The following is a 23,618-nucleotide window of genomic DNA, read 5'->3' on the forward strand; positions in this document are numbered from 1 at the left end:
GACTCCAACCAGCGGAGATTTTTCCAACTGATTCATTCCCATTGACTCCAGTTTAGCTAGGGCTCCTTGATGCCATATTCGGTCAAATGCTGCCTTGATGTCAAGGGCAGTTCCTCTCACCTCACCTCTGGCATTCAGCATTTTTGTCCATGTTTGAACCAAGGCTGTAATGAGGTCAGGAGCTGAGTAATCCTGAGCATCTGTGAGCAGTTTGTTGCTGAGTAAGTGCCACTTGATAACACTTGATGACTCCTTCCATCACTTTGCTGATGATGGAGAGAAGACTGGTAGGGCTGTGTTGGATTTGTCCTGTTTCTTGTGTACAGGACACACCTGGGCCAATTTCTCACATTGCCAGGTAGATGCCATATTAAGATTTGTGTAGAAGAATCCACAAGTCTATCTGCTCCTTTGCTCTTTTTAAAATGTTAGTTATTGTATCCATAAATACCTGCATTCCTTTCTTTACGTTTTTCTGTTCATAGCGAAGAGCTTTAAGCTCTGGAAGTGCAAGTTACGAAATTAAGTATGGAGTAGGTTGCTTTTGAAGGATTCAGCCTGAATCATGCAATATTTCTGAGGCTATTAACATATGATGATCGAAGGAATGATATTTCTGAGTGCTAAGAATAATACTAGCTGCAAACCAACATCCAAATCCGTGACCTCTACCACCTTGAAGGTTATGGGCAGCAGATGCAAGGGAAACATCATAACCTGCCAGTTCCCCTCGAAGCCTCACGCTAGGCTGACTTGGAACTATATCACCTTTCCTGTCACTGGATCAACGTCCTGGAGCTCCCTGCCTAACAACACTGCGAGAGTACCGACACCACATGGACGGCAATGTTTCAAGAAGGCAGCTCGCCGTCACCCTCTTGCGTTGCAATTAGGGATGGCCAATAAATGCTGGCCTAACCACCGACACCCACATCCTGTGACAGAATAAAACAAAAGCAAACATATGGAACAGTGCTTATTCTTCAAGTGCATATATTTCAAAATAGATCACGTACTTAAAAGAAATGGATGGAGCAACTGTCATGACCTCAGGACATTCTAAAGTACTTCACAGAAAATAAAGTACTTTATGTTCTCAAATAGTTCCACTCTACAACCTGCAAGAGCAGACATGTTTTCAGCTTAACATCTTATCAAACGTAAAACCTCCAACAGAGGTTCTTTCAGTCATGCACTGAAGTGTCATCCTGGACTATATGCACTTGAGAGCTGTGCCAATAATTGACACTTGACAGCTCTGGGTTTTGCAGTGATGAGTAACTACGGCTAGCCATTCAAGAGCACCAGATTATTCTTCCAGGCCTTAGTGCCACATCGGTCTCTTGCTTGCCACAAGGCAGGCAACTAGTACGTGCGTAAGTTTATTTTCTTTGCAAGATGTAATCTTTTCTGTGAGTGCAGCAGGGAAATGGGGAGAGGTAAACTCTAATTTTAACTGCAGATAATTGTAACATTTAAATTAGGTAGCACTGTTGTTGTCAGAAAATGCTTTTTTCCTCTATCTTTATCAGACAGAAAATGAACTTCTGGAGTTGCAGACCTTGCTGTGGATTGTGTTTATCAACTGAAATGTTGCTGATGCGACCACCAATTCACACGAGACAATTAGTAGAAGTGAACAGTGGTTTTAATAAGCTAGATCTGTGCCTGCCTGCGACTGCTCTGTACTGAGTGCCGCCTACAGGCTGCAGGTTTATGTAACACCCATGAGGGGGCGGAGCTACAGGTGGAGCCCACAAGGGCATCAACATAATACAACACAGTACAGTGGTGAATTGTAATAGCATACGCTCACCATATTCACCCCCTGTAAAAATAAATGAAGTCCAGTGGGGGTGAAGTGGGCTCACAGATCGAGTCTGTCCGGCACCTTGATTGTTCTCCATGATCGCCTCAGCTCCGGCTTCGCTGCGGGCACAGGTGTTGAATTCGTCGCTGCGGGCATGGGTGTTGGGCTCGTTGACTTCGGGAGCTTGTCGTCTGGAGCTTCATCACTGTACGTCGGCGATGGAGGGAGAGGGGGTGTAGGCCATGTAGGGGCGGGGGCGGTGTTGGGTGTAGGGTGGGGGGGGGGTAGGTGATGGTCGCGGGGGAACCGGCGGGTGCCAGATCCTGGATGAAGACTGTATCTTGTCGGCCGTTGTGGTGCGCCACGTAGGCATACTGAGGGTTGGCGTGCAGGAGCTGGACCCGCTCGACCAGGGGATCGGACTTATGGCTCCTCACGTGCTTCTGGAGGAGGACAGGTCCCGGTGTTGTCAGCCAGGACGGAAGCGAGACCCCAGAGCTGGATTTCCTGGAGAAGACAAATAGACGGTCTTGAGGGGTCTCGTTCGTGGCTGTGCAGAGGAGTGACCTAATGGAGTGGAGGGCGTCGGGGAGGACCTCCTGCCAGCGGGAAACTGGGAGACTTCTAGACCATAGGGCCAGAAGGACGGCCTTCCATACTGTTGCGTTCTCCTTCTCCACCTGTCCGTTTCCCCAGGGTTGTAGCTGGTAGTCCTGCTCGAGGCAATGCTGTTACCGAGCAGGTACTGACGCAGCTCGTCGCTCATAAACGAAGAGCCCCGGTTACTGTGGACATAAGTGGGGAAACCGAACAGGGTGAAGATGCTGTGCAGGGCCTTAATAACAGTGGCCGCGGTCATGTCGGGGCTTGCGATGGCAAAGGGGAAATGGGAGTACTCGTCAAGGACATTAAGAAAATACACGTTGCGGTCAGTGGAGGGGAGGAGCCCTTTGAAATTGACGCTGAGGCACTCAAAGGGGCGGGATACCTTCACCAGGTGGCCTTGTCCGGCCGATAGAAGTGCGGCTTGCACTCCGCGCAGACTTGGCAGTCCCTGGTCATGGCCGTGACCTCCTCGATGGAGTAGGGCAGGTTGCGGGCCTTGATAGAGTAGAGAAGCCGGGTGACCCCCGAGTGACAGAGGTCAGTGTGGATGGCCCGAAGTCGGTCACCATGTGCGCGGGTTCATGTGCCGCGGGACAGGGCATCTGGGGGCTCATTGAGCTTCCCCGGGCGATACACAATATCGTAATTATAGGTGGAGAGTTCGATTCTCCACCTCAGGATTTTATCATTCTTGATCTTGCCCCGCAGTGTGTTGTTGAACATAAAGGCTACCGACCATTGGTTGGTGATGAGGGTGAACCTCCTGCCAGCCAGGTAGTGCCTCCAGTGTCGCACAGCTTCCACGATAGCTTGAGCTTCCTTTTCGACCGAGGAGTGTCGAATCTCAGAGGCGTTGAGGGTACGGGAAAAAAAGGCCATGGGCCTGCCTGCCTGGTTAAGTGTAGCGGCCAGGGCGACATCTGACGCCTCGTTCTCCACCTGGAAGGGGATGGACTTGTCCACCGCGTGCATCGCGGCCTTGGTAATGTCTGCCTTGATGCGGCTGAAGGCCAGGCGGGCCTCAGTTGTCAGGGGGAAGATGGTGGCTTTGATAAGTGGGTGGGCTTTGTCTGCATAGTTGGGGACCCACTGGGCATAATATGAAAAGAACACGGGGCATCTTTTCAGGGTCTTGGGGCAGTGGGGAAGGTGGAGTTGCAGGAGGGGGAGTTGCAGGAGGGGGCGCATGCGGTCGGGATCGGGCCCGAGGACTCTGTTTTCCACGGGTTTTACGCAAAACGCATTTCTCCTTGTTGTAGGTGAGATTGAGGGCTTGGGCGGTTTGGAGGAACTTCTGAAGGTTAGTGTCGTGGTCCTGCTGATCGTGGCCGCAGATGGTCACGTTATCCAAGTACAGAAACGTGGCCCGCAGTTCGTACTGGTCCACCATTCGTTCTTTTGTTCTTTGGAAGACTAAGACCCCGTTGGTGACGCCGAAGGGGACCCTGAGGAAGTGGAAGAGGCGGCCGTCTGCTTCAAAGACCGTGTAGTGGCGGTCTTCCGGGCGGATCGGAAGCTGGTGTTATGCGGACTTCCGATTTACCGTGGAGAAAACCTAGTTGTGTGCAATCTGATTCACCATGTCCGCTATGCGGGGTAGGGGGTACGCATCGAGGTGCGTGTACCGATTTATGGTTTGGCTGTCGTCTCCAACCATCCGGTTCTTTTCCCCGGTCCTGACAACCACCACTTGGGCTCGCCAGGGGCTATTACTGCCCTCGATGATCCCCTCCCTCAAGAGCCACTGGACCACCGACTTGATAAAAGTCCTGTCCTGGGCACTGTACCGCCTGCTCCTGGTGGTGACTAGTTTAGAGTCGGCGGTGAGGTTCGCGAAGAGCGAGGGAGGGGCGACCTTAAGGGTCGCGAGGCTACATAGGGTGAGAGGGGGTAGGGGCCAACCGAACTTCAGGGTCAGGCTCCTGAGGTTGCACTGGAAGTCCAGTCCTAACAGGAGAGGAGCGCAGAGATTGGGAGGATATAGTTTAAAATTTACGTACTCGCCGCCCTGTATCGCGAAGCTCGCGACACAGTACCCCCGGAGCTGCACTATGTGATCCGGAAGCAAGGGAGATTGTTTGGGATGCGGGGAAATCTGGAGAGAACTGCCTTACCGTGTCTGGATGTATGAAGCTCTCCGTGCTCCCAGAGTCAAACAGGCAGGGCGTTTCGTGACCATTGACCCGGACGGTCATCATTGAGTTCTTGAGATGCTTGGGCCGTGACTGGTCGAGGGTGACAGCGCCGAGTTGCGGGTAGCTGGCGTGGTCAGTGGTAGCGGGGTGGTCCCAAGATGGCGGCCCCGTCGGTCGCACGTATCGGGCGGAGTTGAAGATGGTGGCCAAAATGGCGGCCCCCATGGGTCACACATGTCGGGTAGAGTTAAAGATGGCGGCCCCCATGGAGAGTACGAGGCGGATGACGCGTCAGAAGGGGGTGGTACCGGCAGGCACGCAGCCACGCTGCGGGTTCTGTGGGCCTGTGAGTCGGGCCTGCGATTTAGGAGCTTTGCGTCGGACCAGGCAGACTTTGGCAAAATGTCCTTTCTTGCCGCAGTTGCTGCAGGACGCGTTCCGAGCCGGGCAATGCTGCCTGGGGTGCTGGTTCTGACCGCAGAAATAGCAAGACGCCCCCCCGGGTTGGGCGGGCAGCTGCATGGCACAGGCTGGGACACCCTCGGGTCGGGTCGTGGTCGAGCCTCCGGCGCCCACGAGGAAATTGCGTGGTCGGAGGGGAAAGCATTTATGCTCTGGAAGGCTACCTCTAATGAGGTGGATAGTTTTACCGTCTCTTCTAGGTCGAAGCAGGCGCTGTCTGACATAGTTGGGCCAGACTCCAGCCACACCGGTGTCCCGGATGGCGGGTTCCACATGCTGCGAGGTGTGACATCCTTGTAGTTACAGTTCCGAGCGAGTACCCTCAGGTCGCGTAGATATTCCTCCAGCGATTCCCCGGGGCGTCTGCATACGTGGTCGCTTCTTCAATTAGTACAGAGATTCTGTGGCTCTCCCGGGTGTGGAGGAGACTCAGCTTCTGTGCCTCAGTAACGGCGGGCGAGGAGGAGGCAGCGAGGTAGGCCTCAAAGCAGCGGAGCCAGTGTGAAAATATTCCCTTGGCTTCAGCTGCCTGTGGGTCGAGTTACAGTCGGTCAGGTTTGAGGGCAACTTCCATTGCGATATCTTAGCGTATTAAATTGATGCGACCATCAATTCACACGAGACGATTAGTAGAAGTGAACAGTGGTTTTAATAAGCTAGATCTGTGCCTGCCTGCGACTGCTCTGTACTGAGTGCCGCCTACAGGCTGCAGGTTTATATACCATCCCCGAGGGAGCAGAGCGGAGCCATAGGCGCAGCCCACAAAGCCATCAACATAGTACAACACAGTACAATGCTGAATTGTAATGGCATATGTTCACCACAGTTACCATACTCATGGGGCGCGATTCTCCGCTCCCCACGCTGGGTGGGAGAATCGCGGGAGGGCCCCCTGACAAATTTCACGCCCCCTGCGATGATGCCCCCCCCCCAACTCGGAAGAATCGGCGCTCGCCATTTTTCACGGCGAACGGCGATTCTCCGACCCGGATGGGCCGAGCGGCGGCCGTTTCACGACGGCGGCAAACACACCTGGTCGCTGCCGTTGTGAAACGGGAGTGAGAAGCCTGTTTGGGGCTTGTAGGTGGCCTAGCAAGGAAAGAGCACCACGACTGTGCTCAAGAGGGGACAGGTCCGCGATCGGTGCCCACCAATCGTCAGGCCGGCGTCCAAATTGGACGCACTATTTCCCCTCCGCTGCTCCGCAAGATCAAGCCGCCACGTCTTGCGCAGGTTGGAGCCGGCCAAACTGCGCATGTACGGCTGACGTCATTAGGCTCACCGGCCGCGTCATTCTTGGCGCGTCGCCCCCGCGGCCGAGAGTTACGGAGCGCCGCTCCTAGCCCCGCTGGGAGGGGAGAATAGGGGGCGAGGAGCGGCCTCCGAGGCCGTCGTGAAACTCGGTCGAGTTCACAGACTGCCCTCCCGATTGTTCCCGGGAGCGGAGAATTCCGCCCACGATTTCAGCATTGAGCTTAAATAGAAATACCTCTTGTAATATCCTACAGGGGGGGTGGTTATCTTCCCCATGGTCCTGTGTGAAGTACGAGCACCCCGTGAGTGGCGGGAAATATCGACTAATCTTTGTGTAAAAGGTTGGCCAGGAAGGCACCAACCAAACAGGAACGCAGTAGAGCAGTGTTCTTCAAACTATTTTTCCGGGGACCCATTTTTACCAACTGGCCAACGTTCGCCACCCACGCTGGCCGACCTGCGAGACCCATCATTTTCTCTTACCTTGTTTGCTGCTGACAAAAATGGAGGAAATGGTTTTGGGTCCCTTTGGCCCTCATACACGCTCCTCCAATGGAACCTGTTGGATGAAGGTGAAGTCGTCCGGTGTCGGAAAGTATGGAGTCTCCATCTGTCCAAAGTTCTGCATATTTTTCCTGTAAATTTTTATCAAATGAACCCCCTCCCGAATTTGTAAAAAAAAAAAACAATAAAATGAGTAAAATAAATGAAAAAAATGAATAAACCCCCCCCCCCGAACTTATAAAAAAAATGAATAAAATAAATGAAAAAAAAAAATTTAAATGAATAAATGAATAAAAACCACTACAGAACTTGTAAACCAAAAAGTTGCAACCGTTTAAAAAAAATAGTGGCCGCACTGCGTGTGCGCGCACGATGATCATGCGCAATGCGGCCAAATTTTTTTGAACATGATCGCAGCCCCTTGCAGCCGGCTTTATGAAAAGCCGGCTGCTGCGCGGGGATTTGCGCGATCGGGAGCGCCGCGGACAACGGCTCCGTGACCCTCCCGACACCCGCCCACGACTCACCCGCGGGTCACGCCCCCGGCTGCAGTAGAGTTCTACCGGGCAATGTATATATCGTGGTGCAAATAAAACTGCAGTTCTTTATTTTACTCGGTGTGGACTCCCCGTGTCTTTATTATACCTCTCTTTTATTGAATTTTGTTCCAAAACTAATGTATCGTCTTCAATCACATTTGTATTCCTGATTAGAAGTTTACTGCCAATTAGAGTTTTGACTAAGATCTGATTAAACAATGCAGTAAAGCTGTGAAGGAAACAGTAAGCAGGATGCCTCACTTGTATGTCACTGCTGTTCTGTTCCTTTTTTCTTGTCAAGCCTGTTGGCTCAGATATCCTGACCCTAATTTACATCCAGTTGGTTTGAGGCACTTAGAATGCCACTTGTCACAGATAAATCTGGAAACTAATTGCTTATTTGACATTGGCATTTTTGCAGAGAATGTTAAATACCGTGACATAAAATGCGCTGTCATCATGGAGAACACTCATCTTGTTGCACTAATTAATCACCATCTGCGTATTTTGTCTAGAATGTGATTCCTGCTTCAATGGGTGATTTATCCTTATGAATCCATTGCCAAGAACATACGAAATAGGAGCAGAAGTAAGCCCTTCAGCCCCCCGAGCCTGATCTGCCATTCAATGGGATCTTGGCAGATTTGTTGGTGTTTCGAATTCCACATTCCACCTATCCCCAATAGCCTTTGATTGTCTTGCCTGACATGAATCTATCAACCTCCACCTTAAAAATATTCAATGACCTCCGACTCTACTGTCTTCTGAGGCAAAGTCGCACAACCCTCTGAGGGAAAATATTTCTCCTCAACTCTGCCCTAAAAGGGTGACCTGTAATTTTAAAACAGTGCATTCTGGTTCTGGACTCATCCACAAGAGGAAAAATCCTTTCCATGTCCACCTTGTCTCGACCATTTAGGATCTTATATACCAATGTTTTCAAACTTTCTTTCCTGGGACCCACGTTTACCGAACGCCGACCTTCGCGACCCATGCCAGCCGACCTTCACGACACACCATTTTCGCTTATCTTTAATGCTGCAGGTGAGCCTGCTTGGTCCTCACGATCTCGCAGAGAAGGGCGCAATGCACATATCAGGTGTGGAGTTCAGCCAGTTTCTTTGTGCCGTCTTCATCTTTGTGAGGACGGAAAATCCAATCTCGCCCTTCGTGAAGGGCAATAGCAACAAAATGCTTGTTTTACTCAATACTGGATACTCCTCGGAATGCTGCTACAGAATATTGACAGCCTGATGGACTTGTGGCATGTTTTTAATGTGCTGTCACAGGTGAGGACCTAGAAAATGGAGGGATCCCTTCTCCATGATTTCATGCCAAAAGCACAGAGGTAGAGCGCATGACCAGCTCACTACTGCCATTTCTGTCCGGAAGACTGCAACGTTAGCATTTAAAAGCTTTTAAATGCGAACGATGCAGTCTTCCGGACAGAAGTGGCAGCAGTGTGCTGGTCATGCGCTCTACCTCCGTGCTTTTGGCATGAAATCATGGAGAAGAGTTCCCTCTTTTTCTCGCGGTAGGCATTCTCAATTTAAAAGCTGGTAGCGGCCATTGGATGCCTCTCGCGTGATCAGGACCACCAAGAGTACGCCATGATTGGTCGCTCTGCGACCCTCCCGACACCCACCTGTGGGTTGCGACCCATACCTTGAAAAACCCTATTATAGACTACAATCAAGTCACCCCTCTCTCTTCTATACTCTAGTGGAAATAAGCATAATCAGTCCAACCTTTCCCCATAAGATTGATTGGTTGATTGATTTATTGTTACATGTATCGAAGTACAGTGAAAGTATTTTTCTGCAGCCAAGGGAATATACACAGTACGTACACAGTGGACAAAAAGAATAATCGACAAAGTACATCGACAAATAGTGATTAGTTACAGATATGGTACAATGAGCAAGAGTACCATAGGGATGCGTGAATAGTGTTCTTACAACCCCCATCAAGTGCATTTATATCCTTCCTTTAATAAGGAAACCAATGGGCAGCACGGTGGCCTAGTGGTTAGCACAGCTGCCTCACGGCGCTGAGGTCCCAGGTTCGATCCCGGCTCTGGGTCACTGTCCGTGTGGAGTTTGCACATTCTCCCCGTGTCTGCGTGGGTTTCGCCCCCACAACCCAAAAATGTGCAGAGTAGGTGGATTGGCCACGCTAAATTGCCCCTTAATTGGAAAAAATAATTGGGTAATCTAAATTTATAAAAACAAAAAAAAAATTAAAAAAATAAGGAAACCAAAACTGCACAGTAAGATCTGGTCTCACAATGCCCTGGATAGCTCGAGTATAACCTCCTTACTGTTATGTTTGATACCTCTCATTACAAAGGGTAGCATTCCATTAGCCTTCTTAGTTACTTGCTGTACCTGCATACTAACTTTATGTGACCCATGCACGAGAACACCTAGATTCCTCTGCACCTCAGAATTCTGTAACTCTTCTCCATTTAAGTAATAGTCTTCCTCTTTAATCTTCCTGAGTAGTGAACAACTTCACTTTTTCCCACATTATACACCATACCCAGATTTTTGCCCACTCACTGAATCTATATGCAACCTCCTTATGCCCTCTTCACAACATACTTTCCAAACCTATTTTGTGTAATCGGCAAATTTAGCGGCCATGCCTTTGCCCCCCTCATCTAAGTCATAGATATACATTTTTAAAAGCTGCGAGGACTCCTACAGGACTCCACTTGTCACATCCTGCCAATCAGAAAAAGACCCATTTATGCACACTGTCTGCCTCTGCCAGCCAACCAATCTTCTATCCATGTTAATATGTTACCCCCTACACCATGAGCTTTAATTTTCCGCGGTAAGAAGTCTTACAACACCAGGTTAAAGTCCAATAGGTTTGTTTCAAACACTAGCTTTCGGAGCACTGCTCATTCCTCAGATGAATGAAGAGGTATGTTCTAGAAACATATATATATATATAGACAAAGTCAAAGATGCCAGACAATGCTTTGAATGCGAGCATTTGGAGGTAATTAAGTCTTTACAGATCCAGAGATAGGGGTAACCCCAGGTTAAAGATGTGTGAATTGTCTCAAGCCAGGACAGTTGGTAGGATTTCAGAACATGCGGCTGTAAGATACTATCTCGAAAGCATTCTATGAATTCTGACTTAATTTTATTGTCAGTAATTTTAAAATATGCGGTATTTCCTCTACCAACTGTCGACCTTCTAGCTCAAACTTCTGTTGTTGATGAACGCTACACCCTGCCAGAGGCAGTGGAAAAGTTGAGGTTTCTTTATTTGCTGTATTTCTCACATCTCATGTTCCTGCTGTCACTATTCCAGCAGTAAGACTTGTGAATAACCTGTGGCAAATCGCATAATCAGAGTCTTTGACAAAGCGATTACTTTACAGGACAACCAAAAGCCATTTGTACACTTAAGCTCAGAAGTGCTTGGCTTGTTGAGCCAAACCACAATTCTAATGGAAATCCATTTGCAATAAATCAATGGACACTAACGCTGTTTGCTTTCTTCTTTAAACTCTTATGAGGAGCCATTGTGTAGCTTGGGAAACCTCAAGCACCAGGGTGCTGTGCAGTCTAATACACTATTATAATAATCAATGGTCAATCTGAGGAAGAATGGATGAGGCGCAGGGGGACAGAGGTAGGTTACAGGATTGGGTAGATATGTGGAAAATGCAGCTTTAAATATGTGAATGTGAAAGAGGTAGAGAACTAAAATGTATCCCAGATGGTACCACAATGGAGCAATGAAATAGAGACCTACAGGTGTGTGCAACAGCTCTTTAAGAGCATGATTGTGGTTGTAAAAAATACATGAAAAGGAGAAATGAATGTTTGTGTTTTATATTATATTTTATATTATATTATACAGTCCAAAGATGTGCAGGTTAGGTGGATTGGCCATGCTAAATTGCCCGTAGTGTCCTAATAAAAGTAAGGTTAAGGGGGGGGGGTTGTTGGGTTACGGGTATAGGGTGGATACGTGGGTTGAGTAGGGTGATCATGGCTCGGCACAACATTGAGGGCCGAAGGGCCTGTTCTGTGCTGTACTGTTCTATGTTCTATGTTCTATTTAGGGGCAAATCAAAGAGGTGAAGTGAATTTGCATAGGACATTGGCAAGTCATATTCGGGTGCAGTTTTGGGCACCCTCATATAGAAAGGATTGTTGGATCCACAGAAAAGCTAAACAGGTTTTGTAAGGATGATATAATACTATGCACCTGCTGAAAGGGATGACAAAATCAGATCATATACTCTGCAGCAGGGAAAGTTAAGGAAGTTCCAATAGAAGTGCTCAACTGTAGGTTGATCAGAAATAGTGAATGTTTGCCACGGATCTGTAAACAGGAGAATGAGAGAACGGTGTCAGTCATAATTTGCATTCCTTTTTACTACTCGTGATCAGTAAGTTGGTTTATGTTTTCGTGATCAGCAATCGATTTATGTTTTCCTACCCTGGGAGTGTATCAGAATTAAGTTGTTCAGAAGCAAGTTTTTGTGAGTTTAAAATAAAAAATGTTATTTTGTATCACACTTTCACCCCAAAATATCACATTTTATTCACTGGCCCCGTACCCACTCTCTCACAAACTATGATTAAATACAGATGAAGGTAATAAGCTGATACCGTTTCTTAGCTGCAGCTGGTGCTTTGTAATTGAAACAGACATATTATAAGCAAAGATATCAGCAGGCTGTGAGTTTTCTTGCAATGAAATTTCTCGGCGGGTGGTTCTCAGCTGAACATTAACTGAAACAGATTATGAAAGTCTTCTCTGTTGGAATTCCTCATTTTCAAGTTATTTGCTGTTTGGCTGACTTGCAGCTGGTTTGGTGGCTTTTGTTGGGGTTTTCTACATCTTTTGCTTATTTAAGTGACGAAGGGGTGGGGTGTTGGAGATCTGGGGGGGCTGGGGTGGGGGGCTCAAAGGTCAAGGTGGGCAGCATAGGGTTGAAGTTCAGGGTGTGGGGGAGTCAGATGTTGGTGGTGGGGAGGTTTGGAGCTCAAGGGTTCTGGGGGCGGGTGCCCAGGTGGTGGTGGGGGGTGTATCCTTGGGGGTGGGGGGGGAGTCGGTGTGGTGGGGAACACCTGCGGGGGCGGGGGGGGAGGAGTAGCCAGGGGCTTGGGGGAATCCAGGTGGGATTCAGGGGAACCCCATGGATGTTGGTCTGGAATTTTACAATAGTTTCCAGAAGTTAGAAGCAGTTTTCATTCTTCTAACATTTTCTGGGTAGCTGTTGGTGTGCCCTGGTGGAAACATCTGATGTTTGTGATTTAAATTGTATTTTTGGATAGGTCCCAGCACAAGGCAATTGTCCTGGGGAAGTTTTCCCTTTTGAGCAATTGCTGTGCAAAAGCTGACCTGAGAACTTCTGAGAGGGAGTCCAAAGAGCATCTTTGAGGTATCCCTGAAACCTAATGCTGAGGAGCTTAGAAATAACGGTTCATATTAATGTAAAATTTTCCCTCCTGTCTTGGGCTTTGCTGGTGTACAGATGCAACTTCCTCTCTGGTATCTCACGCACATAACCATTTGAGCAACATCAGAGGCCCACCTTGGTTCAGCCCTTGCTTCGCATCCGCGCATGCACAATATCACGTCAGTTACTGGCTTTTGGTCAGGAATAAGAATCCTAGCTGATTCTGCACCTTTCCTGCGCTACTCCAGTCAAACTGCAGTACGTCTAGTTGTAGCCCCCCTTCTGTTAGCCCAGTGGAGATCAGCTAGCTCAGCTGATACTGTAGCTTCAACTTGGAACTTTAGTGCCCTGTGGACCTATTCCTACATTAGGCATTAAAGTAGCCAACTAAACATTTGGAGAAGCTTTTGTTTGTACTCTGTATCTCTAAATCTATATTATTTTTTAAATGAACCTGGTAATATAATTGTTTTCCTCCTACCTAGCAGAGCTGCTGCTTTCCAAATGGAGGAATTGATCAGACCGCAGATGTGTTTTTATGTGGGCTAACGTTGTTTCAAGCACAGCACTCGCAGAAACTGTCACAAACCAAAGACAGAGCAGTGGGAGATGAAACCATCTGGATAAAGGAATCCATTTTCTGATCATTTGCTGTGTTATTTGTTTCAAATATCACAGATATTACTGTATACCCATTATTGGATTGCAAACTTACAGCGCGATCGAATGGCAAACAGCTTGCTGCGGCACAGTGAGGCCGATAGGAGCTGGGAGATCCCGCTCCCTGGATCTACCCAGCTTGTAACACCTCACAAAATTGTGGTAGATCTCTCGAGTCATTATCATGTGAATCCACCCATTGAGGACGGGATCACCTTTTAGCAAATCTGCATATTAAAGCGAGACAGCTAGTCATAATCATAAAAATAAACGTTATTAGAGTCACAAGTAGGCTTACATTAACACTGCAATGAAGTTACTGTGAAATTCCCCGCATCACCACACTCCAGCGCCTGTTTGGGTACGCTGAGGGAGAATTCAGAATGTCCAAATTATCTAACAGCACGTCGTTCAGGACTTGTGGGAGGAAATCGGAGCACCCGGAGGAAACCCACACAGACACAGGGAGAACGTGCAGACTCTGCACAGGCAGTGACCCAAACCGGGAATCGAACCTCGGACCCTGGAGCTGTGAAGCAACAGTGCTAACCACTGAACTTTAATGTGCAGATTGCCGAGTTACCCAAGGCATTGGATCAATCTCCTTTGCCTCGGAGACATCGGGCGCGCACTGCTCAGCACTGGTCTCCAGAAACAGTTGCAAGTCCTTTGGGCAGTGTGGTATGCTTGCACTCCTGGTGCAACCTGGGCACCCTGGCTGTGCCAGCCTGGCACACTGGCGAGACGCACTTTATAGCCTTGGCTGCGAGTGCCCGGAAATAAGCAGTTAAACACGCTTGCTATGGGACTTTGTTCCTACCTAGTTAAATCGCGCCCATGAAAGTTTTTTCATCTTACTCTATTCACACACTGTGGTGCTGAAATAACCACTATTATTATAGTATTGAAAATACTGAGATCCTGAGGGGATTGAGTTTAAGAGCCTCGAGGTTTTGCTGCAGCTTTATAAAACTCTGGTTAGACCACACTTGGAATATTGTGTCCAGTTCTAGTCGCCTCATTATAGGAAAGATGTGGCTGTTTTGGAGAGGGTGCAGAGAAGATTTACCAGGATGCTGCCTGGACTGGAGGGCATGTCTTTTGAAGAAAGGTTGAGGGAGCTCGGGTTTTTCTCTAGAGAGAAGAAGGAAGAGAGGGGACTTTATAGAGGTGTACAATGTAATGAGAGGTGTGGATAGCCAGAGACTTTTCCCCAGGGCGGAAATGGCTGTCATGACGGGACATAATTTTAAGTTGATTAGATGAAGATATAGGGGAGATGTCAGAGGTAGGATCTTTACACAGAGAGTGGTGGGTGCGTGGAATGCACTGCCAGCGGAGGCGGTGGAGTCAGAGTCATTGGGGACATTTAAGTGACTCTTGGACAGGCACATGGACAGCAGTAAATTGAAGGGGTGTAGTTCGGTTGATCTTAGATTAGGATAAGTGGTCGGGACAACATTGTGGGCTGAAGGGCCTGTACTGTGCTGTACTGTTCTATGTTCTCTGTTCTAAGGGTATCTTTATTATTGTATTAGTAACTCTATTGCTACAAAAATAAACCACAGTTTTACACAGGACTAACATGCTTTGAGATATATTTTCCTGACTGATGCTGTTCTAGTGCAGGTACTTTATACAATTGGACTAAATCCCTCCATGCTTTAATACTTTTAAAATGTACATGCTAGCTCCTTTATAGGAAAAGCAGACAAAATGATTTGTACAGAAGCAAGGCTGTTTGGAAAATTTACTCTTTGAGCCAATTAATTTTGCTTGTCCGGTATTCCATTTGTTGTCATTCATTCTCTTTGCGAGCTGTATGTAACTTTTTTTTTTCCAAATCTCTCTTAATGCTTTTGCCTTCTAAAAACTGACTTGTGAATAATTGGCTTGCCTGTTCTCTCCTTCCTCGTGCTGGCAATGTTGGAGTTGAGGCTAATTTACTAAAATTGGGATTAAATGCCTGAAATCCAGCTTCAGAAGCCGTTTCCAGACGATCAAAATCCCTCTGTCAATCTCTCTTGGTTGTCCCATAAACCTAATCACATTTAACTGATCAAACCCATTCACAGAAGGTTAAGGATAAAGTTTGAGTTATTTTTAAAGCTTTTATGAATGCTGTGGAATTAGGTAGATTTAATTTGAATGAGTGAATAGGCTCAGAAGACTGTAAAGTTTTCTATTGGTGTATGTGCCAAACATCTAAAAGCTAAATCTTTTATAAAGATGAAGGTAGATTTTACAAATTCAATCTCCTGGTGTGAGCCTTGAATGCTGGGAGTGCATATTGTAGATTTCGACACAAGAGGTCTGTGAATTTAGTAAATCCAGTGAAGCTTGCAGGCCAAGTACCTAAATTTCCGTTCAATGCTCAATTTCCAAGCCATGAGTAATAATCTCTGAAGAAAGAAAATTTACCTGATAGTTCAATTTTTTTTAAAGAAAAGCATTAATGCAGTAATTTGCATGCATCACAAGAGGCATAAATTAGTAGACTGCAGCATTATTCATTACAATAAGTGAAAGGAATAGAATTTGTGTTTAAAATGCATGGCTGTCTGGATCTAAGGCAGCTTAAATTGGCCCCCGCTAGTAGTGCAGAATAGGCAATAGAGAGGAAAGCAGGCTGTCGATTTACTGACACCCAATCAGAACCACCACCAAAGGCCACCTCTGCCCCAGTCAATATGAAAGTTCAACAAGGTGCAAATGAAAGCATTGAAAGGAAAAGCAATGTCAGAAATTCAAGTTATTTCTTGTGTTTGCTCCTGATTAGATGGTATTTATGACATTGTTACGATTGGAGCTCCTGCAGCGCACATTCGGGGGTTTCGAAATGGAGGTCTCCGCAGGCAACTGTACCGATTTGAGGGAGAAAAAAGGAAGTAAGTAAAAGGTTAACCACTTAGCATAAACGAGGGTAACTATTTGGTTGTATTTTATATGGATGAGATTAATTTGATTTGCTTTATTTATAATCTGCTTTCTCCAGTTGGTGAGATTTTGAGGTGGTAAAGCCAGCGGGTCTGTCAGCCTTTGCAGTGAAACTGACTGGAATATCTGGGGCTTGGTTTTAAATTCAGGTTTGTGTATCCAACATCTGGATAATTTCTGGGTCCCTATCTCACGCCACATCTGTGTTGTTCATACAATGCAATCATCAAATGTAAATGCCCTATTTGGGTCTGCGGGGGAGTTCGGCATCCAATTAGACACCTCGAGCTTTGCTAGGAGCTCAAGTGCCAAAGTCAGACGGCAGCCTGGATGGGACTTGTCGTTCCCTGACAGAAGAGAGGACACAGCCCATTTTAGGGCCAGCAGACTCACCGCGCACGACAGCGGCCAAACGGCCAACCAAAAGGCATTGAGCCTAATCGAGAGCAAATCCAAGTGCCAAAATGTTTCACTCTAGAAAAAGACTAAATTGTTACCTGAATTGAACCAACAGTTGTGCATTAACATGCACCAGACTTTGAGTTTAGTGATTTGCATTTTAATAATTGCCTTTTGGCCCTCCCTGGCCTGTTAACCAGCTCCTCAAGGAGGTTAATGGCTAGTTAATTCCAGGCGAGCAGGTTCTTGACACTGCCCTTACTTTGAAAATTCCAGCAAATCCTGGAAGTTGCTGGAGGGGTTGGGCACTGGCAACCTGCCCTGCAATCTCTACTTTCAAAAAAATGCCGACACCTGGTCTTGCAATGCCCACCACCTCCCTGGTCTTTCCTTAACCAGACTCGGGAGTTTGTGCATGCGCAGGATAACATGAGATCCAGATGTTGCTGTCAGCAATTTTTAAAATCTCCAAAGGATGTGCTGTTGAGACCCCCCAAAAAGCAAGCAATGGGAAATCAACTGAATTCACCAAAACTTACACTGATCACGCTGTTAGTGTCATTGTAACACTCCTTGAGAACCTTGTTGAATAACGTGCCACTGCAAAAAACCGCACCACCTCCTCAGAAGACAAACACGGGACACAACCGACAGAGTACCCTTCATCGTCCAGTACTTTTCCGGAGAGGAGAAACTACAACATCTTCTTCGCAGCCTTGAACACGTCATCGATGAAGATGAACATCTTGCCAAGGTCATCCCCACACCCCCACTACTTACCTTCAAACAACTGCGCAACCTCAAACAAACCATTGTTTGCAGCAAACTACCCAGCCTTCAGAACAGCGACCATGACACCACACAACCCTGCCATGGCAATCTCTGCAAGACGTGCCAGATCATCTACATGGATACCACCATTACACGTGGAACACCACCCACCAGGTACGCGGTACATACTCGTGCGACACGGCCAACGTTGTCTACCTCATACGCTGCAGGAAAGGATGCCCCGAAGCGTGGTACATTGGTGAGACCGTGCAGACGCAGCGACAACTAATGAATGGACATCGCGCCACAGTCATCAGGCAGGAATGTTCCCTTCCAGTCGGGGAACACTTCAGCAGTCAAGGACATTCAGCTTCTGATCTCCAGGTAAGCGTTCTCCAAGGCGGTCTTCAGGACGTGCGACAACGCAGAATCGCCAAGCAGAAACTTATAGCCAAGTTCCGCACACATGAGTGCGGCCTCAACCGGGACCTGGGATTCATGTCGCATTACATTCATCCCCCACCATCTGGCCTGGGCTTGCGAAATCCTACCAACTGTCCTGGCTAGAGACAATTCACACCTCTTTAACCTGGGGTTACCCCTAACTTTGGATCTGTAAAGATTTAATCACCTGCAAATGCTCGCATTCTAAGCATTGTCTGGCATTTTTGAATTTGTCTATATATGTTTCTGGAACATACCTCTTCATTCACCCGAGGAAGGAGCAGTGCTCCGAAAGCTAGTGTTTGAAACAAACATGTAGGACTTTAACCTGGTGTTGTAAGACTTCTTACTTGTTGAATAAGGTGTGAGCTCTATTCTTAATGGTGTAACAACTTCATAATTACTGCTAAGCATTGATCCTGAGAAACTACTTTTTTATTTGTGAAATTTCAGTTTTCTCATTTTTAACTTTAGCTTCTCTCACTCAATCACAATAATTTATCTTGCTATCTGAAAACTAACTGAATAGCAGTATTCAGTGTTTTTAATTTCCTGGTTTGCACTGTGTGAATATTTAAAAATGAGGAATTTTTGTGAAGAGAAAACTGTAATTTCACAAATAAAAAAGTAGCCTTTCAGGGTCAATGAGGGTGCTTAGCAGTAATTATAAAGTTGTTACACCATTAAGATTAGAGCTCACACCTTATTCAACAAGGTTCTCAAGGAGTGTTACAATGACACAAACAGCATGATCAGTGTAAGTTTTGGTCAATTCAGTTGATTTCCCATTGATTGTTTTTTGGGGTGTCTCAACAGCACATCCTCTGGAGATTTTTTAAATTGCTGAATATTTAAACGTGATTGGCTGCTGTGGTAGTCACTACTGATGTATATATTGTATATAGAGGATGTTGATATAGGTGCTTTATGATAAGGCCCTGTACTACAGGTATGGAGGCAGATCCCTGCATGCTGGCTCCGCCCAGTAGGCGGAGTATAAATATGTGTGCTCCCCGTACAGCAGCCATTTCGTCAGCTTCTGGAGGAGGCCACACATCTCAGTGTAATAAAGCCTCAATTGCATCCTACTCTCGTCCTTTTGTAATTGATAGTGCATCAACTGTTTACACTGCTGCGGCATACCATGATGCACACTTGGGACTTGGCGCTAGATTTAAACTGCTGCTGGGAAAGGGGAAAACTATGCCACAGTAATACATAGAACTCTGCGTGCACCTTTCCTCCACGTCAGTGATGTGCACTGTTACTTTGCTACTGAGGGCAAAATCAGGGCCATAGTACATTTTAAACGTCCACCTATTTGTCTTATCTTGGTAATATTTCTCAATAGTTGAAATTGCTGATTGCATGATTTTAGTTTAATCATCTGTGGATTGTGAAAGAGAGCAGTGTGTAAAGCTTTTGTTCACAGCAGTTCTGAAAGTATGTGTCGTCCAGGCTGTCTTATCGTCCTTGCTGTAAGCTTGGTTGGCTTTGGAGGGGAAAGTGGTTATTTCTGTCATGATATTTCTTCCTTTGTTACTGACAATGCTATCATTGGGCAAAGTGGGAAAGAGGAACATCCCCCACTTGGGGACTGTCACTCAGACTCCCAGTAGCTAAGCACCAGGGATGGCGAGTACAACCATCGCATGTTGCACTAATCTTACAAAAATAATAGACAGCTAATTCATTGTGCAATAAATACAGAATACTACAAAAATCTGGTGTGTTTTCGGTAAACATTTTCCATGAAACATGTTTATTTTCATTTTGTGTTCTGTATATCTTCAGATTAAGTTTGTATACGGCTTTTTATTCTGGTTTTTGAAAGTTTATTTTTTTTGTCTGGTATCATGGTATGCAAGAACAGAGGACAAGCTTCTGCTTTGAAATGCGTAAACCATGGTTCCATGGTTGTTGAGCTTTATACGTAACAGAGTATGAATGAAAAGAAAAGAATACACACATAACTGGATGGGCTGGACGGTTGGTCTGACGTAGGAAGATTATTCTGATGAGGTTAGCTGAGGAGGTGGGTGGAGGCTGGTGTAGAGCGTAAACATCGGCACCGACCATGTGGGCTGAATGGCTGTACCATGTGCTGTGCTGTACCTGCTCTGCAGTTCTATGAAATTAATTACTGGGTGGGATTCTCCAGTCCTCCAGCCAGGTGTTTCTCGGGAGCGCGCCATTCGCTGCTGGCGAGGTTCTCTACTCCCGCCGCTTGTCAATGGGATTTCCCATTGAAGCCACACACTCTTTCAGGAAACCCACGGGCCGGGATGTGCTGCCGATGGGAAAAGAGAATCCTAATGGTCGGAGAATTCTGGCCACAATGTTAGTGCAATTTGGACAATGGTGATATTGCATTTTATTTCATTGCTTATTGCAGAGAATAGAAAAGTCCTATGTCTATTGCACCACAAAACCTTATGATGCTGTGCCAGGTAAAAAAATGATGCTGTGAAAAGCAGTGAAATAAAATACAGTATTAATATACAGTATATGACCATTTGGGTCTGCTCTGCCAATCAATATGATCATGATTGATCTTTGACATACAAAGTCCAGTTTATGGCCAATAACCATTTCTGTCGACTCTGCTAGAGTCCAAAAGTCTGTGCATCTCAGCCTTGAATATGTTCAATGACTCAGTATCAACTGCCCTCTTGGGTTGAGAGTGCCAAAGGTTCACAACCCTTTGAGTGAAAGTGTTCCCCTCTTCTCCATCTTAAAATTGTCCCCTTACACTAAGAGCATACTCCCTAGGTCTAGACACTCCGGCCATATATTTTCAGAATATCTCAGCATTTACCCTATCAAGTTCCCTCAGAATCTGCTCATTTCCCTCAGAATCTTGTGCGCTGGATTTTATGATCTGCTGACCGGTAGGTAACGGTGGGGTGCTGGGGGTAAAGTCCAGCTGGTGGTCTTCCTGCTGTTGAGCTGCGGTGCCAAACTGTATGAACTTTTACAGTGGAAGTCACCAGCCTACCCACCTGTCCTTGGGCCTATTGAGGTCTTTATTTGGCAAATTAATAGCCAGAAAAGGATCTAATTCCATCCCTGCTGATATTTTAGCCATGCCGGGAGAAGACCCACGCCATTCTTTAGTTGCATAGGCTGGTGTAATGCAAGCAGAGGGGGAACCTCATTTGTGAGCTATTTTGGAGCAGCTCTCTCTCTTCTCTCACTCTCCCTCCCCCCCCCCCCCCCCCCCCCCCTTGTAATGCTCCCCTTTTATCCTTCCCCTTTGGCCTCGTGAACCCGGCCCCTCATCCACTCCCCTCCCTCGCCGGGACCACTTGCCCCAGACTTAACCTGGGCTCCCAGGCATGGTAGAACTGTCTGTACTCATGGCTTCTGTCAGTGTTCCCATTGGTGCTTGTGGGAATACAGAGTTTTTGGCTATATAATTGACTGATGGGTCTCCAAGGCAGAACTCCCCCCCTCCCCCACCTTCTCCTCCCCCCCCCCCCCCCCCCCCCCCCCCGCTGTAAAATCCAGCCTGTATATTTCAAAGAGATGTTTTCTAATCTCCAGTGTTATATGTCCAATCTGCTGCATCTTTCATCATAGCGCAGCACTTTCACCCCAGGAATCAATCTCGTAAACTTTTGCTGCACCTCCTCTAAGGCAAGTATATGTAACCTTTCTTACGTTACAGACAGGAGAGGGATTAGTTTAAACAACCTCTATTTCTCCTCTCACCACCCGTCCTTAAACAGAAAAGTGTTTTGAATTTTGCTTTCCCCCCTTTGTAAACTGGCCTATTTTCCCCAACCCTTCAGTTTTGGAGTGATCTAATCCTCGGTCAGTAGCCCCACAGCAAACTTTATTTCATACACATATTCAAAATGCAGGAAGGGTGATCGTAACATCTAACCCTTCCTGCATTCGTACAATAAAAGAGGGACAAGGGAAATAATCAGGTACATGGCAAAGGCCACTAATAAATTAAGAACTATAGTTACACATGAGTCTGGAATCAAAAGGTCCAATGGTGTATTCCTGAAACTGTTGCAGGGTTATCTGCTTTTCCAGAAGCAATGGCTTCCACTATGGGAGAAGGGACATAGAGATTAATTAGTCTTGTCGGCACAAATAAAGAAGTTCAGATGTTCCAGTAGTACACAGTATAGATGAAGGCCAGGTAATTTAAAACCTGGACAGAGCCCTGGTTCTGTTGCTGTTCCTAAATCTTGCCAATCTTGAAGCCACGCTCTTATATTATCCCCAAGTCCATGGGCGAAATTCTCCCAAAGGGAGACAAAGTGCCGACGCCGATTGAAAACCGGAGTGTTTCACTCCGGCGTCGGAGGCCGCTCCTCGCCCCCTATTCTCCTCCCCCCCCCTCCCCCCCCGGGGGGCTAGGAGCGGAGGGGCGTCAATCTCGCGCGCCGGGCCTTGATGCTCGCGTTAAAGCGGCGCCACCTGAAATACGTGGCCGGCGGTGCCTGAATGACGCCACCCACGCATGCGCAGGTTGGTTGGCGCCAACCCGCGCATGCGCGGTTGCCGTCTTCCCCTCCGCTGCCCTGCAAGGCATGGAGGTTTGATCTTGCGGGGCAGAAGTGCGTCTTTCAGAGACGCTGGCCCGATGATCAGTGGGCACCGATCGCGGGCCAGGCCCCTCCTGAGCACCCCCTAGTGCTCGATTCTCCCTCCGCCCCCCACAGGCCCCACACGCAGCGGTCGCGCGCTGTTCACGCCGGCAGCAACCAGGTGTGGTTGGCACCGGCGTGAACCGGTCGGATTCGGCAGGCCGCTCGGCCCATCCGGGCCGGAGAATCGCCGCTCGACCGGAGCGGCGATTCTCCGAGCGGCCTGTCGCAAAACGCGACATGCCGTTTTGGGGGGGTGGGAGAATCGCGTGCGGGTGCCAGGGCGGCGTGGCGTGATTCGCCTGGCACTCCCACGATTCTCCCACGCAGAGAATCGCGCCCCATATATATACTACATTCACTGGTACCCTTTTATCTACCCTGTTAGTTACATTCTCTGTTTAAAAAAAAAGATTTCGAGTACCTAATAATTTTTTTCCAGTTAAGGGGCAATTTAGCGTGGCCAATCCACCTAACCCCACCTTTTTGGGTTGTGGGGGTGAGACACGGGAGAATGTGCAAACTCCTCACGGACAGTAACCCGGGGCCGGGATCGAATCCGGGTCCTCAGCGCTGTGAGGCAGCAGTGCTATACACTCTGCCACCCTGTTAGTTACATTCTCAAAGAACTCTAATAAATATGTCAACTGCAACTTCCCTTTCATAAAACCATGTTGATTGTCTTATCTTATTTTGATTTTCTAAGTGCCTTGTTAACACCTTCTTAACAACAGATTCCAACATCCTCCTCAATGTCAGACTAACTGGCCAGTCGTTCTCTGTTTTCTCTTTCCTCCTTTCTTGAATATTTTGTAACATTTGCTGCCTTCAAATCTCCTGCACTGTTATAGAATCTAGGGAACTTTGGAAGATCACAACCAATGACTGCACTATCTCTGTAGCCACCTCTTTCAGAACCTGAGGATGTAGGCCAGGTTCAGGAGATTTGTTACTTTTTACTTTCTCTGATACTCTTCCTCTACTGATATTAAGTTCTTCATTCTCATTAGCCCCTTGCATCCTGGATATTTTTGGTTTGCTTTTATCTTCTATGTC

The 23,618-nt window shown here is 47.2% G+C and overlaps 1 protein-coding gene across 7 annotated transcripts in view; it reads left to right on the forward strand.

Moving 5' to 3' along the window:
• inpp4b (inositol polyphosphate-4-phosphatase type II B) overlaps positions 1–23,618 on the forward strand; it is a 1,043,608-nt gene that overhangs the window by 856,960 nt on the left and 163,030 nt on the right. For all 7 annotated transcript variants that reach the window (XM_038792440.1, XM_038792442.1, XM_038792441.1 and 4 more), the window contains one exon: positions 16,184–16,292. In XM_038792440.1, the coding sequence (XP_038648368.1) occupies positions 16,184–16,292 (109 nt within the window). The remainder of the gene's footprint in view (positions 1–16,183; positions 16,293–23,618) is intronic.

Source organism: Scyliorhinus canicula, chromosome 3 (genome assembly GCF_902713615.1).
Source record: "Scyliorhinus canicula chromosome 3, sScyCan1.1, whole genome shotgun sequence".
In the NCBI taxonomy this organism is placed as follows: domain Eukaryota; kingdom Metazoa; phylum Chordata; class Chondrichthyes; order Carcharhiniformes; family Scyliorhinidae; genus Scyliorhinus; species Scyliorhinus canicula.